The sequence below is a fragment of the Emydura macquarii genome, unplaced genomic scaffold (genome assembly GCF_026122565.2).
Source record: "Emydura macquarii macquarii isolate MOO-44397 ecotype Brisbane River unplaced genomic scaffold, CSIRO-AGI_Emac_v2 contig_2768, whole genome shotgun sequence".
Taxonomy (NCBI): Eukaryota; Metazoa; Chordata; order Testudines; family Chelidae; genus Emydura; species Emydura macquarii.
Window position 1 is genome coordinate 35,567,711 of NW_027132905.1, and position 24,554 is coordinate 35,592,264.

At 46.5% G+C, this 24,554-nt stretch overlaps 1 protein-coding gene across 1 annotated transcript in view; it reads right to left on the minus strand.

The window, feature by feature from the left end:
* CAMTA1 (calmodulin binding transcription activator 1) overlaps positions 1–24,554 on the minus strand; it is a 938,867-nt gene that overhangs the window by 101,519 nt on the left and 812,794 nt on the right. The window contains exons 8-9 of the mRNA XM_067567040.1: positions 21,852–23,707; positions 1,875–2,001 (exon numbers count right to left, since the gene is read on the minus strand). Of these exons, the coding sequence (XP_067423141.1) occupies positions 1,875–2,001; positions 21,852–23,707 (1,983 nt within the window). The remainder of the gene's footprint in view (positions 1–1,874; positions 2,002–21,851; positions 23,708–24,554) is intronic.

Here is a 24,554-nt window from a genome sequence, read left to right on the forward strand (position 1 = left end):
CTTTCTGTAGTGGGGGGCCCAAAACTGGACACAATACTCCATATGTGGCCTCACAAGTGTGGAATAGAGGGGAATAAACACTTCCCTCATTCTGCTGGCAATGCTCCTACTAATGCAGCCCCATATGCCATTAGCTTTCTTGGCAACAAGGGCACACTGTTGACTCATATCCAGCTTCTTGTCCACTGTAATCCCCAAGGTCCTTTTCTGCAGAACTGCTGCTTAGCCAGGTGGTCCACGGTCTGCAGCAGTGCAGGGGATTCTTCTGTCCTAAGTGCAGGACTCTGCACTTCTCCTTGTTGAACCTTATCAGATTTCTTTTGGCCCAATCCTCCAATTTATCTAGGTCACGCTGTATCCTATCCCTACTCTCCAGCATATCTACCACTCCCTTAGCTTAGTACATCCGCATACTTGCTGAGAATGCAATCCACCCCATCATCCAGATCATTAATGAAGATGTTGAACAAAACCGACCCCAGGACCAACCCCTGGGGCACTCTGCTTGATACCAGCGCCAACTAGACATCAAGCTACTGATCACTACCCATTGAACCCGAAGATCTAGCCAGCTTTCTATCCACCTTACAGTCATTCATCCAACCCATACTTCTTTAACTTGCTGGCAAGACTACTATAGGAGACCACATCAAAAGCTTTGCTAAAATTAAGGTATAACATGTCCACTGCTTTCCCCACATCCACAGAGCCAGTAATCTTATCACAGAAGGTAATCAGGTTGGTCAGGCATGATTTGCCCTTGGTGAATCCATGTTGATTGTTCCGGATCACCTTCCTCTCCTTCAAGTGCTTTAAAATGAATTCCTTGAGGACTTGTACCATGATTTTTCTGGGGACTGAGGTGAGGCTGACTGGTCTGTAGTTCCTTGGATCTCCTTCTTCCCTTTCTTAAAGATGGGCACTATGTTTGCCTTTTTCCAATCATCTGGGACCTCACCCGATCACCACAAGATTTCAAAGATAATGGCTCTGCAATCACATCAGCGAACTCCCTCAGCACCCTCGGATGTATTGCATCTGGCCCCATGGACCTGTGCATGTCCATCTTTTCTAAGTAGTCCTGAACCTGTTCTTTCACCACTGAGGGCTGCTCACTTCCTCCCTGTACTGTGCTGCCCAGTGCAGTAGCATGGGAGCTGACCTTGTCTATGAAGACAGAGGCAAAAAAAGCATTGAGTACTTCAGCTTTTTCCACATCATCATGTCATTAGGTTGCCTCGCCCATTCAGCAAGGGGCCCACACTTTCCGTGACCTTCTTGTTCCTTACATACCTGTAGAAACCCTTCTTGTTACCCTTCACGTCCCTTGCTACTCATTGTGCTTTGGCCTTCCTGATTTCACCCCCGCAGGCTCAAGCAATATTTTATACTCCTCCCTAGTCATATGTCCAAGCTTCCACTTCTTGCAAGCTTCCTTCCCTACACACAAAGAATGAGAGGGACCTCTAACATGGTGCTACCCAGCTCAAGAGAGCAGAACTGAGCTCACAGGATTGTTCACAGAGCCGCTGCACTGTACATGCAACTCCACAGCTATTGGTACAAGTCCATAGCTGTTGTGATTGCTCTGTAATATGACCTGGGAGTGCATCTCCTCCATCATCCCACCTTCCACCTGCTGCACCCCAGAACATTTACTAAGTGTCAGTCATTTCCCCTATTCAGTTCAGAAAGCTGGGAAAAACACACACTTTGCGCTCAGTTTGATTAGGCTCGTACAGTACAGTGTCCAAGTCAAGGGGAAGAATCCAGGACATGGTTTCCTAATCCTTTTTGCCCCACTGGCTGAGCTGAGTTCACACAGCACGGGCCTGACCTTGTACCACCAGCTGTGAGAGATGGGCATACCTTACCTGGGCAGTAACAGCGCAGCACCCCAGGCTGTATTAAAGACGCAGGCACTGAGATCTGATCAAACAGACAGCTGTAGTTATTGCTGGCTTCCTGCCATGGGCCTGTGATTAGGACTTTCACTCCTCCCTACAAGGAAAAGAACAGGAAAGAAAAGAAAGAACATTACAAAGGAAACATTCCCCAGGGTGGTGCATGCACTTAAACTTGAAACCAGGGGCTAAAAAGAGCATCATGAGAGTCAACAGGGAAGCAGGACTCCTGCAATATACGCTGACATCCAGTGCTGATCCTCAGCAGTGTTGCCAAGTCACTAGCTAAGTGTCTGCAATGGACATTGCTCTCTGGCTATATGAGTGCTTGGGTTAACATGACCCCCATTGCCTCAGGCCTTTACAGGGTACCCTGTGCCCTCTGAATCTCACCCTGCGGTGTACGGTTCTTCCCCCTAGCAACCTCCTGCACCCGGCTCCCAAAGGTATAACCCTGTGCTGCGCTTCAGTGCCTTGACCACAACCCCCATAAGAGACATGGTGCTGCATTCTGCTGCCTTCAGTGCTCAATGTTCACCTGGGGAAATCATGGGCTCCAGACCCACACCCAACATTTCTACAGCTCAGCTCAGGTGGCTGAGGGGCCCACAGTTCAGCCTTGCTGTGAGGGAGAAGAGATGAACCCCTCTGATTGGCTGCTTTCCTCACTGCCTTGCCTCCTGAGGTGTAAACAGCCAATCAGAGCTGCTGTGGGAGTGGGGTAGAGGGAGCAAATAGAGGACAGATGCTGAGAGTCCTTGGCTCTTTCCTTCCCCTCCTGTGACTAAGGGAAAGGCTCTTCTTCTCCTTCCCTTGCCTCTCTCCTTTCCCTCCCACAATACCCAACCCGAGAAGGGGACAGGGGACCCCACTGCAGCCCCCAGACCTAGGAGAGGGGGGGGCGAAGAATCCCAGGAGAAGCAGAGGTGGGGCTCAGGTAGACCTGATATTAGGAGGGTCAGGCAGATATGATGTTTCTTTCATTTCTGTAGAAAACGATAGACCTCCACCTTTTTCAGACCACTTTAAGCACTGGCTGCCCTGACTGCCACCATCTATTCTGCAGAAACACTAGAGAGCCCTTGAGTCCCTCCTAGTGATGGTGGAAGGTCACACACCAGACGACACAACACACATCACAACCTAAGCCATGCCACTCACCAAAACTGAGGGTGCATCATGGACTTTGAGTGGGCTGAGGGGAAAGGATAAATGAAAACTGGCTCATTAATGGGGCAGGGACAGGTGTGCGAATTGCCAACAGCTTCCACTGGACCTGGAAGCAGGGACCCAGCTGATGCAACTGGCTAAGGAAGAACACAGATAACAAGGCACTTGGGTGCCACAGAGACAGTGTTGTGTAAGTATTTCGACAGACAGACAGATGGGTAGCCAGACAAATATTCTGCAGTGGTCTCTCCCTGTAGTGATTTTACGAATCTGGGTCAAGCCTATTTCGGACCTTTCCGCTTTCCCTGATGAGGCTCCAGAAAGCACTGTGTCTGTGCCACCCATTGGACTGGGGGAGGCAAAAATCAGGGGAATGATGTGGCACTGTAATGCACACAAGTGAAAGGAGGCACCATAGTTGTGTGTTATCTCTGTATTATCTCTGCCTCCCCCCCAGAGAAAAGTTGCACTGATCCCTTCATAGATAATGCTGCTAATGAAAAATGATAGCTTTATGGGCAACTGTGCAGAGAACAAATGGCTCGAGAGTTACATGAGAAGAGAGGAACCTGGCTTCTGGGACATGCAGTTATTGTTTAGGACATCATATAGTCTGCAGTTTGAAGAACCTGCCAATGATATTGGTGGTTTTGGATATAAAATGTAACAGGTATGCAGCACACACAGCATGAAAAGATAATGGCTCAGCAAAGCAAACCATCTCCGTCTCCAACAACAAATGAGCTCCATACAGCATGAATTTCTATTTGGGACACGCTCCTATTAAGCCCCGCAACAATAATGCTCTACTCTTCTCCAGGCCCTTTCAGCCTAGGACCTTAAAGTGCTTTACACACATTGATTAATTCAGCATCACAGCTTCCTGTATGACACATCAGTATAATCTGCAATGTACACATAGGGAAACTGAGGCATAGAGAGGCAGAAACTTGTCCAAGAACAAACAAAGTAAAGGGGAGAAGTTTGTACTAGAACCCAGGAGTCCTGATGTAGTAGTAGTATTTATATTGCAGTAGCACCTATGAGTCTCAGTCATGGAACAAGTACAAGGTGCTCTAGAAACACAGAATAAAGCCATGGTTCCTCCTTCAAACAGTTACAATCTAAGTCCCTGGCACTCTAACCCACCATGCCAAACTCCCCTGCCACAGCTGGGACTGGAATCCTGGATTCCTGATTCCCAAATCCCTGTTCTAAGCATCTAAATATTTCATGCGAGTGGACAGGAACACTGTTGTGCCATGCAGAGAGCAGGCAACTTCCCCAACTATCATGGGCCATGGGGTCAGGCAGGGCTTTATTCCCTTCAGTTTTCACTGGAACATTCCCCCATTCAACAGCTCTCAGCACCCTTGTATTGGAGGCAATAGCTCCTCTGGCCCACGGCTGAATGTAGTTGTATCTGAGGCACTAGCTCCATGCATCTGCCACTGGCAACAGGGCACAAAAAATGTCTCAGTTGCAAGAGGCTCAGTTTCCTGATGACCCAGGAGTGGAAGCACTGTGCTGGAGTTCCAGTTTTGGATCTCTGCCTGCTCCAGAGCTGCTGCATTCAGTAGAGAGGCTATCAGTAGAGAGAGCCACTTGCCGGTGACTTAGGCCTCCCAGAAAAGCATTGGGGGTCTTCTCTTTACCGTGCAATTCAGAAGCTCAGTGCTTCCTAGATGTCCTGAGAGAACCGTCTCCCACTCTGTTCCCCAGCTGCACCTTTGTTGGAGATCTTACACTTAGAGAGGAGGCAGAAAGAAGGAGAATTTGCCATAGGATTTAACCACACAGCTTCCATGCTGTGAAGAGGAGAGATCCTAGGTTGGGATGCTGCAAGTGACCATGGTCCTACATGATCAGGTCCAGCATGAATGGCAGAGTCATCGGGGTGGCCATGGAAAGCTTCAGCAGTGTTGTATACCAGTGCTGCTGAGCCCAAGCTGGGGCTATCAATATGATGGATGTCCTTTCCCTTCTTATCTTGAGTAGGATCTTGTGGATGAGTGGGAACAGCAGAAATGCATAAAACAAGTGGTGTTCCACAGGAGGAGGAACATGTTCGTGATCAGTCCCAGACTGTGATTCAGGAAGGAACAAAACTAGTGACACTTCCTGTTGATTTGTGTTGCAAACAGATCCACTTGGGGAGCCCCCTAATGTTGGAAATTGTTATTTGTGATATCTGGGCAAATGGACCATTCATAGTTGCTGAAAGATCTGCTGAAATGGTCCACCAGCTGATTCTGAGATTGAGGGAGGTAAAATGCCTCCAGGTGTATGGAGTGGGCGATGCAGAAGTCCCACAGTTTGAGGGCTTCCTGGCACAGGGGAGAGGAGCATGCTTCCCCCCTCTGTTTATATAAAACATCGCAGTAGTATTGTTCATCATAACGGATATGCCTCTGCCTTCCAGGTGAGGCTGGAATGCTTGGCAAGCTAAATGAACTTCTCTCAGTTTCCTGACACTGATGTGAAGCAGTAGCTCTGCTGGGGACAAGAGGCCTTGAGTCTTTAGCAACCCTACATGAGCTCCCCACCACAGTGCAGAAGCATCTGTAACAAGGGACACCGAAGGCTGTGGTGTGGCAAATGGAACCCTTGAGCATACTAGCTGAGGGTTGAGCCACCACTGAAGTGATCTGAGGACCTGAGGGGGGAGAGAGATCATCTTGTCTAATCTGTCTCTGTTAGGTCGATAGATTGATGCTAGCCATGACTGAAGAGGTCTGAGTCGCAATCTCATATGTTGGACCACGTACATGCAGGATGCCATGTGGCCAAGGAGTTTCAGACCGTTCCGCACCATCGTGGTAAGAAAACGGATGAAGTCCTCTATAAGGGAGCAAATGGTGTGGAAGCATGCTCTTCTACCTGCTCCTTGGAGCGGCCCTTGACCAGCCAATTGTCAAGATATAGAAACACCTGTACCTGGCGTATTCTTAGAAAGTTGGCAATAACCGCCATACAGTTGGTGAACACTCTCAGGGCCTCCGAGAGGCCAAAGGGGAGGACCATAAACTGGTAATGAGTGCAGCCTATTCCAAATCTGAGGAATCTTCTGTGGGATGATACTATTGATATATGAAAATAGGCGTCCTTCAGGTTGATGGCCACATACCAGCCCCCCAGATCTAGGGAAGGGGTGGCTGTGGCCAGGGAGACCATGCGGAACTTCAGTTTCTTCATGAATCTTTTGAGATTCTGTAGATCCAAGATGGGTCTGAGACCTCCTTTGGTCTTTGGGATTAGGAAATATCTGGAGTAAAACCCTTTCCCCTCAGGTCCTGCAGGATGTCCTCTACTGCTCCAGTTTTTAGCAGTTCCTGCACTTCTTGTATAAGAAGTTGCTCATGAGAGGGGTCCTTGAAGAGGGACAGGGAAAAGTGATGGGTGGGGGAGAAACAAAATTGGAGGGAGTATCCCACCTCTACCATGCACAGTACCCATTTGTCTGATGTTATCTGAGCCCAGGCATGATAGAAATAGGATAGATGGTTCAGGAAACAGGGAGAAAGATCAGATAACTGACCTGGAGTGCCATCCTTGGGTGCACCCTCAAAAAGTTTGTTTAGTGCCAGAGGACTGCCTTGTTGATCCACGGCCTTGATTGGGCCATTGAGGTGTCCTGTGCCTATTGTTTCTTCCCCTTTTCCTAGGGTAGTCCTGTCTGGGTTGAACAGGGTAGAATCTCTAGCTAGGGTGGGGCTCAAAATGTTTTCTTTCCGTGAAGGGCATGTGGAGCTGCAGAGATTTCAGTTTCCCTAGAATCCTTGAGGCTGTGGAATTCGGCATCCATTTGCTCCAAAACATCCCTGTAAGTCCTGTATCATATTTTGGACCTCTGGTGGGAGACCTGACACCTGCAGCCAGGAACACCTTCTCATGGCGACTGTGGATGACATGGTTCTTGTTGCTGAGTCTGCTGCATCCAGTGTGGCCTGCAAAGATGTTCTTGCTACTGCCTTGCCTTCTTCCACAACTGCTTTAAATTCTGTCCTGGAGTTGGCTGAGAGTAGTTCTTTGAACTTCAGCATCGTGTCCCATGAGTTGAAGTTGTATCTACTGAGAATCGCCTGTTGGTTGGTGATATGGAGCAGAAGCCCCCAAATGGAGTAGACCTTCCTCTTGAAGGGGTCCAGCTTTTTTGAATCCTTTGATTTAGGCATCGGGTCTTGTTGTTCTTGCCTCTCCTTTTCATTCACTGCGGCTACCGCTAATGAACTGGCTTGTGGATATGTGAAGAGGTACTCGTAGCCTTTAGATGGAGTGAACTACTTCCTCTCTATCCCCTTGGCTGTGGGGGGGATAGAGGCTGGTGTTTGCCACAGATTTTTTGTTATGGTCTGGATGGTTTTGATCAGTGGTAAGGCCACCCTTGAGTGTCTCTCTGGCGTCAAAATGTCCACCATTGGGTCCACTGACTAAAATCTCCTCCGCCTATAGCCCTAAATTCTGGACCACGCTTCTCAGAAGCTCTTGGTGAGCCCTATTGTCCATGGGGATTTGTATAGCTGATATTCCTGCTACTGCTTCATCCAGGAAAGATGAGGAGGAGGCCCTAGGAAATGTGTTGCCCTCCTGGCCATCCAGGTTACGGACATCCTCCCATTCCAGGATATCCTGGCCAGTGCCAGGATCAGCCTCGGTACTGGGAACAGCCTCGGTGCTGGGCCCCACGCCAGCAGTTGCTGATGGCTCAGTCTCTCTGCTGATGTTGGTCTCGGTGCTGAGTGATGGTACCTTTTGCTGCGGTGTAAAGGCAGCTTTGCTGTCCCAAGTGACTGAGTAGGGACCTCTGGAGTGAGACTCCTGGACCTGATGGTATGCCGCTCTGACCAGTGCTGCTATGTTTGGAGGTATAGGACTCAGCCTTCGAGTCTGATGACCATGACTCCGAACATGGAGACCACAGCAGTGCCAAGTGCGATGGTGCAGGGGATTGGCACCGAGGCAAAGACAACCGGTGCCGCATCATAGCGGGTTTGCCTCTAGATGGCACTGTACTCTGCGATGCCAGAGGTCTTATGTATGGTGCTCTCTCCACTCTGGTGGGGGACTTCTGTGCCATCATGGCTATCAGGTCTCTTGCCACCTCGAACGTGTCTGGGGGGTGTGGAGGTGGGAAGGTCTAACTCCTCCACTTGACTCTCCCTGGTAGGTGAGTCCATCAGCACCGGACTCGATAGTGCCCTTTGTGGGACCAAAGTCAATGGTGCCGGTGCCAGCTCCGGTGCTGGGCATGCCTGTGCCAGGTGCACTGAGCCTGTGTCTTTCCCCACTGCCCGCACTGAGGGCATGCGCCCTCTGTCAGATTTTCTCTGTTTCTTGTGTGACACCGGTGAATGGGAGCGGTGCCAACTGGTTTTGATGCTGGCGAGTGTCTATGCTGGGAATCCCTCTGTGCTGAGCCCTTCTTCGGTGCTGGGGGTTCTCTGACCGAGGCCGGAGCTCTGCGCACCAAGGTGCTAGGTGCCGGGTCCAGGTGAGCCAGCTGTGGGTGGAGAGCTACTTCCATGAGGATGTGCTTGAGCTGAATACTCCTCTCTTTCCTACTTCTAGAGTGAAATCCCTTGCAGATCCTGCAGTGATCTGTCTGGTGCGACTCCCCTAAGCACTTCAAACAGGAGTCACGGAGATCACCTTTTGGCATAGGTTTATGGCAGGATCCGCAGGGCTTGAATCCTTGGGCCCAAGGCATGCCCCATTGCCCTGGGAGGGGAGAAGTCCAAGTGGGGGACCCCTTTCAACCAAAACTTATCTACAAAACTAATTATTTACTATGACTAACTTATCTATTTGTTCCACCTATTTACAGGAACCACAGTCAAAGACTATGGGGAGAACGTTTGCAGAAGCAAGAGGAATGAAGCTTCAATGACCGTCATAGGCAGTAAGAAGGAACTGAGGAGGCGGTATGTCAGCAGTGCCCTATATACAACGCCATGGAGGCACCACTCCAGGGGGCGCCTGCACCAGCAGGGAAAAACCTCCCAATGACTGTGCACATGGTGCACACACACTTGCTTGGAATCAACATGAGCAAGTACTCCAAAAAAGAATTCCCATACCTGGGCCATTCTTTTTAGGTGACAAATCTGAGGAACTGTCCTAGACTGAGGTGTCAGTACAGGAGGTTTTAGAACACATTGATAAATTAAACCGTAACAAGCACCAGATGGTATTCACTCGAGAGTTCTGAAAGAACTCAAATATGAAATTGCAGAACTACTAACTGTGAGATGTAACCTATCACTTAACTCAGCCTCTGTACTACATGACTGGCAGCTAGCTAATGTAATGCCTATTTTTAAAAAAAGCTCCAGAGACGATCCTGGCAATTACAGGCCAGTAAGCCTAACTTCAGTATCAGGTAAATTGGTTGAAACTATAGCAAAGAACAGAATTATCAAACACATAGATGAACATGTTATGTTGGGGAAGAAGCAACATTGCTTCTGTAAAGGGAAATCATGCCTCACCAATGTATTAGAATTCTTTGAGGGGGGTCAACAAACATGTGGACAAGAGTGATCGAGTGGATAGCGTGTACTTGGACTTTCAGAAAGCCTTTGACAAGATACCTCACCAAAGACTCCTAAGCAAAGTAGGCAATCAAGGGATAAGCGGGAAGGTCCTCTCCTGGATCAAATAGATAGGAATAAATGGTCATTTTTCAGAGTGGAGGGAGGTAAATAGCAGGGTCCCCCAAAGATCCATACTTGGACCAGTGCAGTTCAGCATACTCCTAAATGATCTGGAAAAAGAGGTAAACAAAGTGAGGTGGCAAAGCTTGCTGATGACACAAAATTACTCAAGATAGTTAAGTACAAAGCTGACTGTGAAGAGTTACAAAGGGATAGCACAAAACTGGGTGACTAGGCAAGAAAATGGCAGATGAAATTCAATGTTGATAAATTCAAAGTAATGCACATTGGAAAACATAATCCCAACTTTACATACAAAATGATGGGTCTAAATTAGCTGTTACCATTCAAGAGAGATGTTGGAGTAATTGTGGCTAGTTCTTGGAAAACATCTGCTCAGTGTGTAGGGGCAGTCAAAAAAGCTAACTGAATGTTAGGAACTATTAGGAAAGAGATAAATAATCAGACAGACTATATCATAATGTTGCTGTAGAACTCCATATGCAACAGGGTGGTTGGAGGGCCAGGGGCCTAGTGGTTGGTGCCCCTGACTTCCACCCCCTGGTCAAGATGCTTCAGTCTTTCAGGAAGTGGGGATAGGAGAATTCAGGATCTCCTACTCCATCAGGTCTCAGCCCAGGGCCCTGTGTCAGTTGACCCCTGAAAAGGGGGCAGTCCAAGCAGGAAGTCTAAATCCACTGCTCTGGGCTACTTCCTACCAGAGTCCTTTCAGTTTGGGGCATGGCCTCCTACAGTCCAATTTGCTGGTGTGGCTTGCCTCCCATGGATCTTGGGTGGTGCCCTGCTGTGGTCCCAGGCTCCTTTGGGCAGGGCAGCTGTAAGTTTGGTGCATCCAAACCCCACAATGTCTCCAGGCTGCAGTTACCTCAGTTGCTGTAGGTTCCTAGGTCTCCTCCACAGTCTCCCTTGGCTGCCTTGGCCAGCAGGCTAATGGTCCCTCCTATCAGGTAGGGTGGTAGTTAGCTCCTGCCCCTTGCCTAGTCAGCCCTGAACTTGGCCAGGCTCTCTCCTTTTCTACCCCTTCCAGGCCTGGCATTGACTGCAGGTATAACGGGGCAGGGCTAGTTGGGCCCAAAGGATCTCCTTAACCCATGCCATGCTGGTGAGCAGTTTTTCCACTTCATCATGACACGGTACACCCACACCTTGAATACTGAGTGCAGTTTTGATCACCCCATCTCAAACAATGTATTAAAATTAGAAAAAGTACAGAGAAGGGCAACAAAAATGATTAGGGCTATGGAACAACTTCCATACAGGAAGAGATTAAAAAGACTTGGGACTGTTCAGCATGGATGACGAGATGCTGGGCTAGATGGACCCAGTGTGGCTGTTCTTATGTGAAATTTTTCTGGAAATGTTTAGTCAAAGTGTCTGGGGTGAGTTTGCTTCTTGTGTTTGTTCCTTGAGTTTATTTGTAACAGCTTTACCCTGAAAGGGAGTGGTTTGCTTCAGGGGAGTAGCTGGCAAGCACCATGCTGCTGCCTCGTACTTACAGATAGGAAACCTGAGAAGAGGCCCAGATTCAGCACAGCAGGGGCGATTCTATGGCACTGTCCAAAAGCTGAATCTGACCCACACAAAGGTGAAGTGACTTGCTTGCGTAAGTGCTCTCTCTTGTTCTCTCATGTTCTCCATCTGTAAACTGGAGTAACAACACGACCCTGGGAAAGCAAGAAACCTCATTCTACCAGGATCCCCCATTGAGAAATTCTTCAATGGTTTAAAAACCCTAAGGAAATTCTCAGGCAAGAAAAGTTATTAAGCTGGAATTAAAGTTGAAAATTAAAAATTCACCTTGCCTTTCGAGAATCCAGCCCACCCTTTTACCTCTTCAGAGAATGGTTTGGTTTTCTCTCCAAACAAAAGCACTACATTTCCAGACTTTCTGAATGTAAGGTTCAATGAAAGGGAACAATGGCAAATGTGTTACCAAGGTCACCCAAATAGTTGTGCCCCTTGGATCACCGCTTCAGAACATTAAGCATCTTGGAAATAATGTGGCCCTTAGAGAACACACTGTGTATTCCCATACTTCTCCAGCCCATGCTTAGTGACTCCAGAGGCCCCTCCACTTCCACCACACTCCCGCTAGCTCATTCTGCTCAGGAAAGAATGCCATCAAAGAAAGGGCTACTGCACTGACTCGTTATAGCTCAGTGGAATAAGAGCAGAGCAAGCCAAAAGGACATGACTGGAACAGGGAACAGAAGAGGAGAAGGAAAGGAGCAGGGGAATCTTGACTCCTCTTATCTTTTCTTGGTCCTGGAAGAGAAATGGGGCACTTAAGAACTCACCTGAGTCTCAGCGTGCCTTCCTTTCACATTTTCACCTTTTCCAGAACGTACCTTTCCTTGCTCCATGCACACACATTTTCAGTAGTTCAACATCCAACTCTTACATCCCTCACCCTGTAAAACCAAATCACTTACCTTCCCTTCTTTGCTTTTCTGCTGAGCCAAGAGGGAAGGGAGCTAGCGTGAGGCTGTGGGAAGAGTTACTCCCATTGCAGACCTCTCTGTATCAAGCATCCCAGCATCCTTTGGAAGAAAATCACTTGCATCATTAGCTGCCTTGTTCCCAACTTTGCTTCCTTCTCTTATATTCATTCATTTTATTTCAGAAGAGACAATATGGGGTGTGTAGGACCCCTGGGGAGAGGCCTGGGGCAGTGTTTATGGGTGGATGAGTGGATCCCAGGAGCCAAGGTGCATGGCAAGGCAGCAGGCAGCCACAGCACACGGATGGTGAGAGCTGAAAGCCAAACCCCCTGAATGAGCTGCCAGAGCGCACTCAATGTCCTGAGCCAGGCACACAGTCTGCTTTGCTTTTCTTCCCTTTTGGTGTTAGTTAGTGGCAATAAAGAGCCCAACCTGGCTTCACGAGCTCAGACATGCATTCAGCATGTTGAAATACCTCCACTAGACGAGTGCTTCCCTCAGCCCCAACACACACTGCCGCAGTGGGGACCCAGTCATGGCCCCTCGCCACCACATCTCTGAGAACTCCTCTGTGACCCATGGGAAAGAGCAACCAGTGTAAATGTAACTACTACAGCAATCAGAAACAAAGAGAAGCAAAGTGCCTAGTGACCCCAGGGGTGGGGCTGCCCAGTGAGCATCTTCTCTGCACCCTCCTGTGCTCCACAGGAAGCACTTCCTCTGCTGATCCTGCAGCCCCAGGCGGAGGTCACACCCCATCAGGCATGCTCTAACATGAGCCACAAACTATGCTTCACTCTGGCAGGGGCTGTGCTGCCTCCACACTCTCTCAGCAGCAGTCACCACTGTCCAAACAGGTTTCCTTCTTGATGGCATAAACTGGACAGCCCATCTCTTCACCACTTAGGCCCAGTCATTCCTTTCCTTGTCCTTCTTTTGTGTCTGTCATCTGAGGCTAGTAGGTTTGCAAGCACCAGCTGTACCCCCTCTCCTAGCCACATAACCTCTCCTTGTTTGTTTCCATGACCGGGAAAATGGGTTTTACCCTTGGCACTCCTTGAGTGTTTCACAACACAGACAGGCAGTGTCCCCCATTACTCTAGTAAGCGGTATCCCTTAGCCTGTGCCCCTGCCAGCCTTGTCGCCTGTCCCAGAAGGATAGATTCCAAATGTTTATGTACCAACCCATGTCAAGTGCTTAGACCTGCAGAATAATGTTCACTACATTCAATTCACCATATTTGCTGTTGAAAAAGACCAAGGTTCTGCTGCAGTTGTGAGCTGCAATAGTGACATCCAGTGGCCAGTCATGTATAACACCATGCACTTAGCCTGGTAATATCATCTCCTATCTCGGGGCCAAATCCTGCCCTAGGATAAGCAAGCAAAACTTCTCCAGATTTCAGCAAAAGCCCTACATGTGCAGAGGGGGTCAGAATTTGATTGTAAAGATGGGAGGTTGGATCTGAGTCAGATCTAGAAAAGTGTTACTGTTCAACATAAGAAAAAATATTCTTTCCAGAGATGGTTATAAAGGCCAAGATTTAAGTGATTTCTAGAGAAAATGACATGAGATATAGCTATAGCCTTTTTCCAGTTAGATGTCTCAGCACTTTACAAACAACATAATCAAAAGGTCAAGTTCCTCTAGCCCAGGGGTGTCAAACATACGGCCCTAGAAATCCCTTAAAGCGGCAATGCAGTCAGTCCGGCAACAGGGTCCCCCACAAAATCCCGCCGCCAAAAAGGGCTGATGCCACGCCGCCGAAAATGGGAAGATGGCCCGAATTTTTCAGTGGAGGGTATTGCAGTGTATGTGAATTTGGCCCGTCACCATCATCGAGTTTGATACCCCTGCTCTAGCCACTGCAAGTGTTTTACATTGTAAACTCTTTGGAACAGAGATTGTATTTTTGTTATGTGTTTATACAGCACCCAACACAGCAAGTCCTGGTCGGTGATGAGGACTGCGAGGTACTACCACAATACACATATAATAAATAATAATACACTGTAGAAATATAGTAAGGCACATATTTAACAGTAACCCAAACAAATACAACTGTCCCAGGTGTCGTGTTCGAGAGCAGGTTGCTTTGTGAACCCTAACTTTTGAATTTCCTGATTCTTATGCATTTGCATTCTCAGCCTTAACAATAGTGCAGTGAAGTTGCCTAGAGAAAGGTTTTCAGATCACTCAGCTGTAGGATTACTATGGTGAGGTACATTCCAGCAAGAAACTTTGCATTCTGGGGGCAGAATGTGTACTGCAACCTGCTGCTTGACCCTCTGTAAAAAATCACCAAGATCTTCCTCAGCATTAGACTGTATCTGTTAAGAAAGATTCTCTTCAGATTCTTTAAGTTCTGATGAATAGAAACTGGGAGTATCTCCCATCCCTTTCACACTAAGGCAGGGACAAGGAACAGCCTCCTGTAAAAATCAGAAGAGCTCCTTAGTAATCAGGTGCACAGGTATATTTGCAGTTGTTTTCCAAGGAGATACTCCTTTATTTAGCTGTTCCTGTGCTGCCATCCAGTGGCAAATTGCAAGACAGACTCTAAGATGGTTTACAGGTGCTCAGTTCAGTTACTATTCAGCACCACAACTATAGAAGGCGCTTTACAGAGAGGATAAGGCACGACCCCTGCCCCAAGGAGCTTACAATCAAGGTTACATATGACATGGTATGACACAGGCAGAGTGGCCAAACAGCTCAGCAGGGAGAGGAGATTCTGTTTGTTCACATACCTTTCAGTTTTGTATCCAGAGCTCAGACACCAGCACTGCTGGGATACAAGTGAGAGCTGAAAGGGCATTCTGGGTAAATGAGAACACCTACCATTGCCTTTGCTTCAGAATTTCCCTTTCCAGCATGGACAGAACAGATAGCATTTACACTGGAGGAGGGTTCCTTAGAGCTCTTTGAACTACCAGAGCGATGCATCTTACCCATTGCTGGCTGGTGGCTGCTAAGATCTAAATGGTTTTCAGTGTCAGAAGTTTTTTGAGTTACTTAAATTAATTACAGCAAAAGAGCATTTTATAGCAGAGTGGTGATGGGCTTACAGTAGGCTTCCTGCATGTCTGAGTCTGAATCTGAATCCTTCCTGCATCATCAGAGATCACCTAGGGCACGAACAAGGCTCTGCCATCCCTGTCTAGTCTGGGCCTCTGCTTACATGTACTCTCTGCTGTTAAGTCCCCTACGTTTTCCCTCTCTAAGTGCTGTTCAAAGAAGGTATTCTTTCGGTCAGCGCCTTCTGTGTGTTCCTCCAGCTGCCCCGTGGCATGACTGCCATGGCAGAAGCTCTGGCTTCATTCTTAACAGATCTCACAAAAAATTCCAGGTAAAGAGAGAAATTTGACAATAACATGAATGCATACTCAGAGATGATTGAGTGAGCCTAACCTGGCCTAGAGCCTTTCTTCTGGTTGGGAGAAGTTCAGCCCTTTCCATAGCTCTTGGCCACACTGACAGGTCTGGCTGCAGATCTCAGCTGCTTTTCTGCTGGAGTTTGCTGCCAGCCTGAATAGAAAGCATCTGCACAGTTCACTCTGGGAGTTTCCCTGGCTCCCTTGTTCGGAGATTCCCTCCAAAGCCAACTCTAGCCATGTTACATCTGAACACACCAAAGACTTTAACTGAAATGCCAGGAGCTTGTGTGTATATATGTTTGGATTGACAGAAAGAGACGGAGGATTTTTAATGTAACAAATCCATTTATTTACAATTAATCCACCTGAACTGAACTTTGCAATATGTTATCTACACAACTTCCTCCTCTTCATTGTCTCTGGTTGTTACTAGTAAGCTGGACATAATTTTGGGCTGTTGCTAAGTACAGAAGAATCATATGTTTAAAATAAACCTTGATAGTAGAAAAAGGAAAGAAGAATGTGGGGGGGTTTCTGTGACTCTATAATAATATCCCCATCAAACAGTCTGAGATTGACATGCTTGCCAGTGATCCCTCAATACTTCTTCTCTGAGGGCTCAATCTAGAGTCCATAGAATTCAGTGGGAGTGTTACCCAGGACTTTAGAGGGCTTTGAATCAGGGCATCAGGCTGTAAGGGAGACGATATCTGTGAAAGAGGAACTAGCGAATAAAAATGGGAAGAAGAAGATGGATCATTAAATCCCCAGGAGGGACGCAGAGGCCATAAGAAAACAAAAGATGACATTTGTTTGCACTCTTTTTTAGAATTAGGACTTGAGTTTATCAGATGGTTAAAGAGTTCCTTTCACTGATGACTAATCTCACTGAAGCTGTGAAGCAAGGGCCCTGATAGCAAAGCATTTTTTCTGTTGTGTTAGGCCAGTAGAAACATTTATTATGGAAACTTGGTGAGGCAATTTGTGTTCAGGGAAAAATGACTTTCACCTTGTCAGCTGCTCCCTTTGGCAACTTTTCCAGCTCCACTGAGAATCCGAACGAGGCAAATCGTATCTCACACACTGAAGCACAGTCACTTCAGTGGCTGTGGAAACACATTTCCAAGCAAATATTAATTGCAAACTGAATGGTAAAACAAAACTATAATGATTATTGGGGTGAACCGAACAATCCTAGATTCCTAGGGTCCTGAAGCACCAAAGCAGAACATGTTTTGTAGATGCAGAAAGTTAATTTTATGGCTTTTCTTACTCTCTGATGAGTTTAAAATGAAAACTTGCTCATGGTTGCTGATAAATGTGAAGTAAACAGTATATAATATTTTTATAACATGATTATGGCAGCCAAAGGACACACCAGAAAGCAAAAATGTAAAGACCACTAGAAAGGACCTATCTAGATGTATTTCTGAGCAGTTCTTTGTTAAATGGTATAGTGGTCTGGGCCCAGTGCCAGAATCACACAGCACACCTGTCTGCATCAGCTTCCGAAAAACCTGCCTCAAACAATAAGCAAACTATGCCAACAGGGTTTTCTTAGGCCAATAACTCCATCATGGTTACATGAACTAACACAGGTCCTGGCCTGGGGCCTTTCTGAATGCTCTCAGAAACAGAAGAAAAAGATATTCTTGACAGCTCTGTGCTAGAATTACTGCAATAAGGTAAACTCTGCAGTGAACTGTCTGGAGTCCCAATACACCTGGAACAAAGGAAAAGCGGCACAGGAGCAGTAGAATAGCAATTTGAGGCCTGTTCCCAGTGGGTACAAATGCAACACCCTCCACCTCTTCCAAAAAAAAACCAAACAAAAAACCTCTATATTTCAGCAGTTGTATATAACAAGTACTGTATATCAGTAAAGGAAATTAACATCTGAAGTGATGTTTTGAGCTGTTTAGGAATCAAAACTTGTGACCACACACCTCAGATTTGGATCTAGCTGATTAAGAAGAAATCCTGGATCCAACATTATATTTGAAAACTGATCCCTAATGAGTCTAGGCATAGAATGATCAGACCTAGAGGATCATCCAGAGGAAAACAACTCCAAATTCTGTGAGAGAAAGAGAGATCTCTGGTGGTTAATTGAATCAATTGGATAACAAAAAAGGTTTCCATGGCAGCCCTATAAAAAGAAGGATTTACAACAAAAAGGAGCCAAGGTTTTTTTTGAGCTTTTAGGCCCTCTTCATAAGCCAAGAGAAGAGTCAGTCTGCATGTATGGAGAGCAGCTGCAGAGAGGAATGTTGGCCCTTCTCCAGCTCAGACATAAAGGTGAACAGTGTACCTTCGGAGATGTGAAATCCGCAGAAACCCTATTGGAAAAAATGAAAACCAGGGGGACATATGGATCAGCATATGGAGAACTTGAACTCTCAGAACATGCAGAACTGTCTCAGAAGGATATCATATATATTATGAGTCCTTGGCGTGATGCGGTGGGAGGTCCTAGAAATACTGTGCCTGAGCACTGGTACAACATATCCTTCTGAAAAGTGCAGTCTGTAATGTGATTATTAATGTTACTGCCAGTACTAGAAAGACCACAGACAGGGAGTGCAAGATCAGGATTGTTCTTACTGCAGGGGAGCTGGCAGGCACTTAGGATATGTCTACGACACACTGTAAGCTCAGGGTTTGAATCCAGGCTCAAGGAGTTAAACCCTCCTCCCATCTACACAAAAACCAGGGCTTGCTTCCAGGACCCCACAGGGGTGGAGGGTCCCATCCTGAGTCAAGTCAGGACCTAGGATTCAAGCCATTTTGCTCTGCAGTGTAAACACAGCTCCACTGGACTCATGCTCTGGGAGCCCACCAAAAGTATTCCACAATCCTACAGGGAAACTTTATTTGTCCTCTGGAGTGTCAAGTTTGGTGGACAATCAGGTTTTTCCACACTGCACTGTGAACAAAGGGCTTGAGTGGCCACATTTTGGAAGGGTGAGAGGAAGTCTGGGATATGGATGGTTGAACTCAGGCCTGCCCAGCTTTCAACTACTCCTAACCTGGGGTTACAAATGAGTGTAGATGCTCAAGCCCTTGGTTAACAAACCTGGGGTCTGCTAACTCGAGTTCTACTATCCCTGGCCTTACATTACACTGTAGACAGACCCTCAGAATTAGGCTTGTAGATCTACCATGCTTGGCAATGGTGCTGACTATGGCTTACTTTGGGTTTATTGCTGAAGCACTTCCCTGTGGGGTATAACCACATGGACCTTTCTGTGTGCCCTGCTCCTGCCTGCATACTATATAGTGCCAGAAGCTGCTTTCTGTTGTTCTCACCTCCAGAGAGAGAACAGAACATGGTGAAAGCAAGAGAAGAAAGAATGAGTGAAATTCCTCTGCAGAGAAAGGGACCAAGGAAAAAGAAGATGCCCGCACTAGATACAGCGACAGAGCTGCTAATGTCTGATCATTGTCATGCTGAGAACAAAGTTCCAACTCTGCTACCATGTGCAATGAGGAGCAGATCCCTGAAAACTGCAATCATAGCAATGGATTCAGTGGCAAATGTAAAAGATCTGACAGCCACCAAGAGCATGGAACTTGTGGCAAATGAAAGCAAAGTTAGCTCATTGGGGGATGCAAACTGGAGTCTACCAACAAAAACAGTGGTTACACTCTGCATTTAAAAGGTCCAGCTCACCAGACAACTTTGCAGGCTGTTGCTGCAGAAGTCAAGGAGAATAAGCATCCATTCCATAGATTAAGACCTCATATGGTCCAAACTGGAGTCTGTAATGAGATGTATAGTAATGCAATTCACAAATCCAAAGGTGCAGAAGAGGACAGTCTGGTCACTTTTGTTAAGACATTCTGAATGGCTAATTGGCTCCTCTGGTGAGTCCTGAGCTAAAGAATGGGGAAAGCAAGTCAAAGACAAACAAACAGAATGAAATAAGGGGGGGGGGGGGAGAGGAAAAGGACCAATTCAGAGCCAAAAAGAAAAAGGACAAGCCTAACATAAAAAGAAATAACGAAAAGAAAATGAAGATTCAGAGAAGCAGCACACTATATTACGAGACAGCCTTTTGAACAAGGTAGAATAATTTTCCCAGCAGGCTCGGAGGTTCAGGTAGGCCCCCTGTCTGCCACTAAAGTTTATGGCTAAGGATCATTGGGCTCTTCAGTATTAATAAATGTTCATGAAACTAAGGCAGGTGAGCTGTGCATCTACCACCATAAGTGTTTACAGTACAGATCTCACTGCATTAGGCAGTAGTGCTGACTCTCTGTTTCACTTGACATTATTCTTAATACAGCACTTACCTCTGGCATAACTGCATGGGCCGTTTTGCCCCTTGTTCCTGCCTGCACCACAGCATGGCATACCCAACCTGCTTCACAATCTGTCCTGTGCTAGGCAGGCTCTATTCACCCCAAGTGTGCAGGCTCCATCCACACTGATCACCTTCATTTGTGAAGAACCCCAGATTCTGTTGTAGTAGAATGCACAGTTGGCAGCTCTCATCACAATGGAAAGATGATGATGGAGCTTACTGGAGACAGACAGTTGTATTTTTGGCCTGTCTGCCAGGCCTGCCTCATAAACAGAAGGCTAAAACTGTGTTACTGTTTGGTTAGCATGGAAAGAAAAAGATTCCCACGGAAGCTGAGCTATTTACCTGTTGGCTAAAGATAAACAGAAGGACAGATGCTTTTCCTTTATTTATTGGCAATGATTTTCAGCACGGTTTAGTTGCTACACATCATATTATTGTGCTTTTCTACAGTATTAAACCAATAAATAACCAGTTTTTTAAAAATAACAGTAATATTCACCACAGTCCCTGTCACATCAGCTTGTTATCAGGCTCTGAAGGATAATTCTCAGAGTATAGAAAAAATCCACATCCAGAAACAAATATGATAGATTTCCAGTTTCTCTCTGGGGACCAGTTGATGGTAAATTACCACTAACAGTACATGATAGATAATCAGTCACCAACTGCTCATTCATCTATCTCAGATGTACAATTATTCCGAGCCCCCAATGACTGAAGTGTGGCCTCAGGCCTTGACAGGCACCATCTTCTATTCTAGAAAGTTCCAGATTTTCCTAGCAACATTTATGATGTACTGTAAGACATTGGGGTTGAACTGTAATAAGTGACCAATTACATTTTTATTACGCATGTAAGCTGTATACCAAGTCTGTGACTGGACTGTTCTTCTGTTCTCAGGATGGGAATTGGCTGGGTTAGGAAGAAGTGTGACTGAATGGAACGTGACAGTTCCCCATAGTAGCCATCTACTTAATGTTGACTGAACACTCACACAGTCTGCAGTCATAAAGCTCCTCCTTTTCTGAAGGATGAATGCTATTGTATTAGACTGAATCCCTTCTTACTGGACAGGTGGGATTCTAAGGCTCTAGGAAAGTAACCCCATTACCTGTCCTTTAACAGCTGTGTCTTGGAGTCATCAGAAGGTCATTTCACTGAATGCTAGGTAAACTACTCTGCTTCTCACCCCAGATATGTTTCCTCCTACCCACTCACAATTCCACATCAAGAGATTTCAGAGTCTAGATACACTCTAGTTGTTTTAGACAACAGAAAAAATGGACACACTTCACCAGAGAGTTCTGAACAATTAGAACATGGCCGATTTTTCTTGAGCTGCTGCATTTATCCCAATAATGAGCCCATAAGAAGATTTTCTAAGTCTAGGCTTCAGAAACTACTAAAGGACAATTTCTCTTTACACCTGGACCAATGTGATGATGTCTGGTTCATGATAATGTTTTTTACCTAACAATAGGATTTTTCATGTTAAGAGGAGTGTTTGCTGCTGTCATTTCCAATTTGTGGTGCATGAGATTGTATCTGAATGAGGGATGGGACCAAGCTAAGTACTGAACCGAATAAGGAAACTCCTGGCCAGATATTTAGCTATTGGCAACATTAAAGCCAGTTACAGACTTAAGTGTCAGGCCAATGTACAGTATGCACAACTTTTCTACACGAACTAGGCAACACTGGGAAGGCACCACATTGGAGATACTTTGCTTTACAGTGAAACAAAACTTTTCTGGTCTGATGCTTCGTAAGTGAGGAAAGAAGCCTTGTCATGGTAATGAAGTGCTTAATAAAAAGATCACTCAGGCATGAAAATGACCTCAGATGCTCTTATAGCTAAGCAGAGATATTTAAAAGCCTCGTCAAAGTTTAAACAAGAAGGTTCCTGGAGCCCTTATTAACTAAGGAATGAAAGATGGGGGAGTAATTATTACTGAATAGAAGCTGGAAGCTTACCTCAGGGTAAGACCATTCTGGTGAATAATCTGTCACCATGAACAAGCGCCCGCTCTGCTGCAACATCCCCAAGGTGCCTTGTGCTGCGGCTGCTGAGACCACCTCAGCAACATGCATATATGCCATGGTACCGGTTCCACTCTCTGCACTGCTGAGCTGCATGCTGGCTTGCTGAGGGCTGCAGCAAGGAATGCACATTTCAGCCTGGTTGTAGGTTGCTCTGTTGCCATCTTCAGGCTGAGCTAGCCCGGCACTGTCACCTGACACCAGCTGGTGCCCATAGATGGCATTACTCCCACCTTCTACCGATATGAAATCATTAATAAGATCAGAAAACTGGTTGCTGAAGGAGATGTCAAAGTGGTCCAAATTAAGCTCCATGTTGGAGGAGTTGTTTAAGCTGGGATGGGCCACTGGATATAGTCCTTGCACCATATTTCCTTGGAGAATAGGGAGATTATTCCCATTTCTGATACCACCATTAGCCTCGGGCTGCATGTAGTGCTCTGTGCTACAGGCTTGAAGATCCCCTGATTTAAGAAGATTTTCATTCCCTTCTGCCTGCTGAGAGGTCTCCATGGGAACTTCAGCTTCTGCAGCCATAGCTTGGAAGCTTGCTTGGAACTGCATGAGCTGGAGAGAAGAGGTGGACTCTATTCTAGTTTCCACTGTGCCATTGCAGTTGGAGGTTGGTTGGGAGGAGGATTCTGTTTTCACATTGGGGATTCCTAAAGTGTTCACAAAAGAGCCACTTGTGTCATTCAAGTTGTTATGGGTGTTTTGTTCAAGAGGGAGAGGTTTGCTGGCATCCTGCAGAAAGAAGCTAGGGGAAGGGGTCTGGTGAACATGAGGACTATGGACTGTCTGGTTGAAACTGGAAGAATAGTCCTTGTTGGAGTCAATGGCACTGAAGTCCATTTGCTCCAAGGTGGTACTTGGGCTCAGACCGCCTCCAGATGGAAGCAGACCTGAACCTGCGGTAAGGGTGAGAGAATTAGATGCAGAAGTGGAGGAAAACGCTTCTTTGGACATCTGTTGTTCAAAAGAAGTGTCCTCAGTTTTAATCTCTTTAGTTAGGGTTGCACTGAAATTGAACCCACGTTCTGTTGTGGGCGACTGTCTTATGTTGGTACTAATGCTGTCTCCTTTCAGGCCTCCTCCACCATAAGTCTGTCCCTGCTTGGGATTATTAAGAAAACAGTCTGGGTCAAAATTCATGGTGGTTTCTGGAATTTTTCTACTACCATCCAGAGTTGTGGAGAGCACAAGCTCTTCAGAGACATTGGTGGGCAACATAGACAAGCTCTCCGAACTGCCTGTTGTAGGAAAAGCAAACTTGTGGCCATCTGAACTCACAGCCAGTACCAGTCCTTGTGCAGCTGCATCAGAGGATAGGAGGTGTTGATTTGGGCCAGTGGTGGGTGACATGGTATACACAGCTTCACTGGTGACTTCTGACATAAATACTGTGGCACTTTGCGACAAACTTCCCATCACCGAGGCAACAGCCATGCTGGAGACACCAGTGACTGCTGGGCTATCAGCCATATCAGGGTCGCTATTTAATCCACTGCTGATGGACACAGGAGAATTCTGGGTAGTGTCAGGAACTTCCACCTGATTGGTGGAAGAGACCTCAGTACTGTTTTGATGGAGCAACACAGGTTTCGCCACTTTGCCATTCCTCTTCTCCCGGCTGGAGGTCTTGCCATGACTGTGCTCATTCTTGCCTTCAGAGACATCATTATTTTGTACCTCTGAGTGAGTGCTGTACCCACCTGTCCTTGGTTCGACCTTTGGGGATATGATGCGATGTTTGGCACTGTTACATTTGTGATGCACACTGCTACCCGCTCCTGTTCCAAAAAACAAACACATGGAATTAATTAATTGATCATTGAAGTTAATGTTAATTGTGCTATTTTCCATTTGTGGCATGGGATAACTGCATTTGAGAGAGAGAGAGTGTGTGGGATTTTAAATAAAGATAATTTCTTGCCAGTGTCAGATTGACAGCTCTGAAAACTGAACTCCCTTTTACATGCAGTGAACAGATACAGTATGTGCAATGACAGCAAGCCACACACACCCCACCTTCCTGTCCCCTCAAAAACCCCCACAAAGCACCCACTGCCAGCTTTACCCCTGACCTGACTGCTAGTGATGAGGGGTGAGTTCAGGCTTTGTGCCCACTCTCAGGCTTGTTCGGTCTGTGCCCAAGCGTCACCATTGGGACTGTCGATACAGCCCCTATTACTGCCAGCTGTGGTAATGAACTGGGGTGATGTGATCCCCATTCCATTAGGAACGTTCCCTCCAACACAAGCACATGTACTCATATGCTCATTTCACACAGGCCAGCTGTCAAAGCACTTAGTATCTGCCCATGTGGATTGAATTCCAAATGATAATCTAGAGGTGAAAGTCTTCATATCCCACTTCCGTTCCCTACATCATCCAGCCAACTCTGTTATTTTTCTTATTATCTTGTCCAATTACAGTTGTTGGCTAAATTATTAAAGAGAAAGTAAATTAGACAGAACAGAGAAAGCTTTCCCCTCCCAGAGTACTGTAATATGCATCTCTTCTTATCAGTTGCATTCGGTTCACAGGCTGACAGCTAAAACATTTTGGAGCTTGAAAGATTATGTAGATTGGCGATTAGTACCAAAGAGGATGAAAAGCTAGTGAGGAAAGGTCACC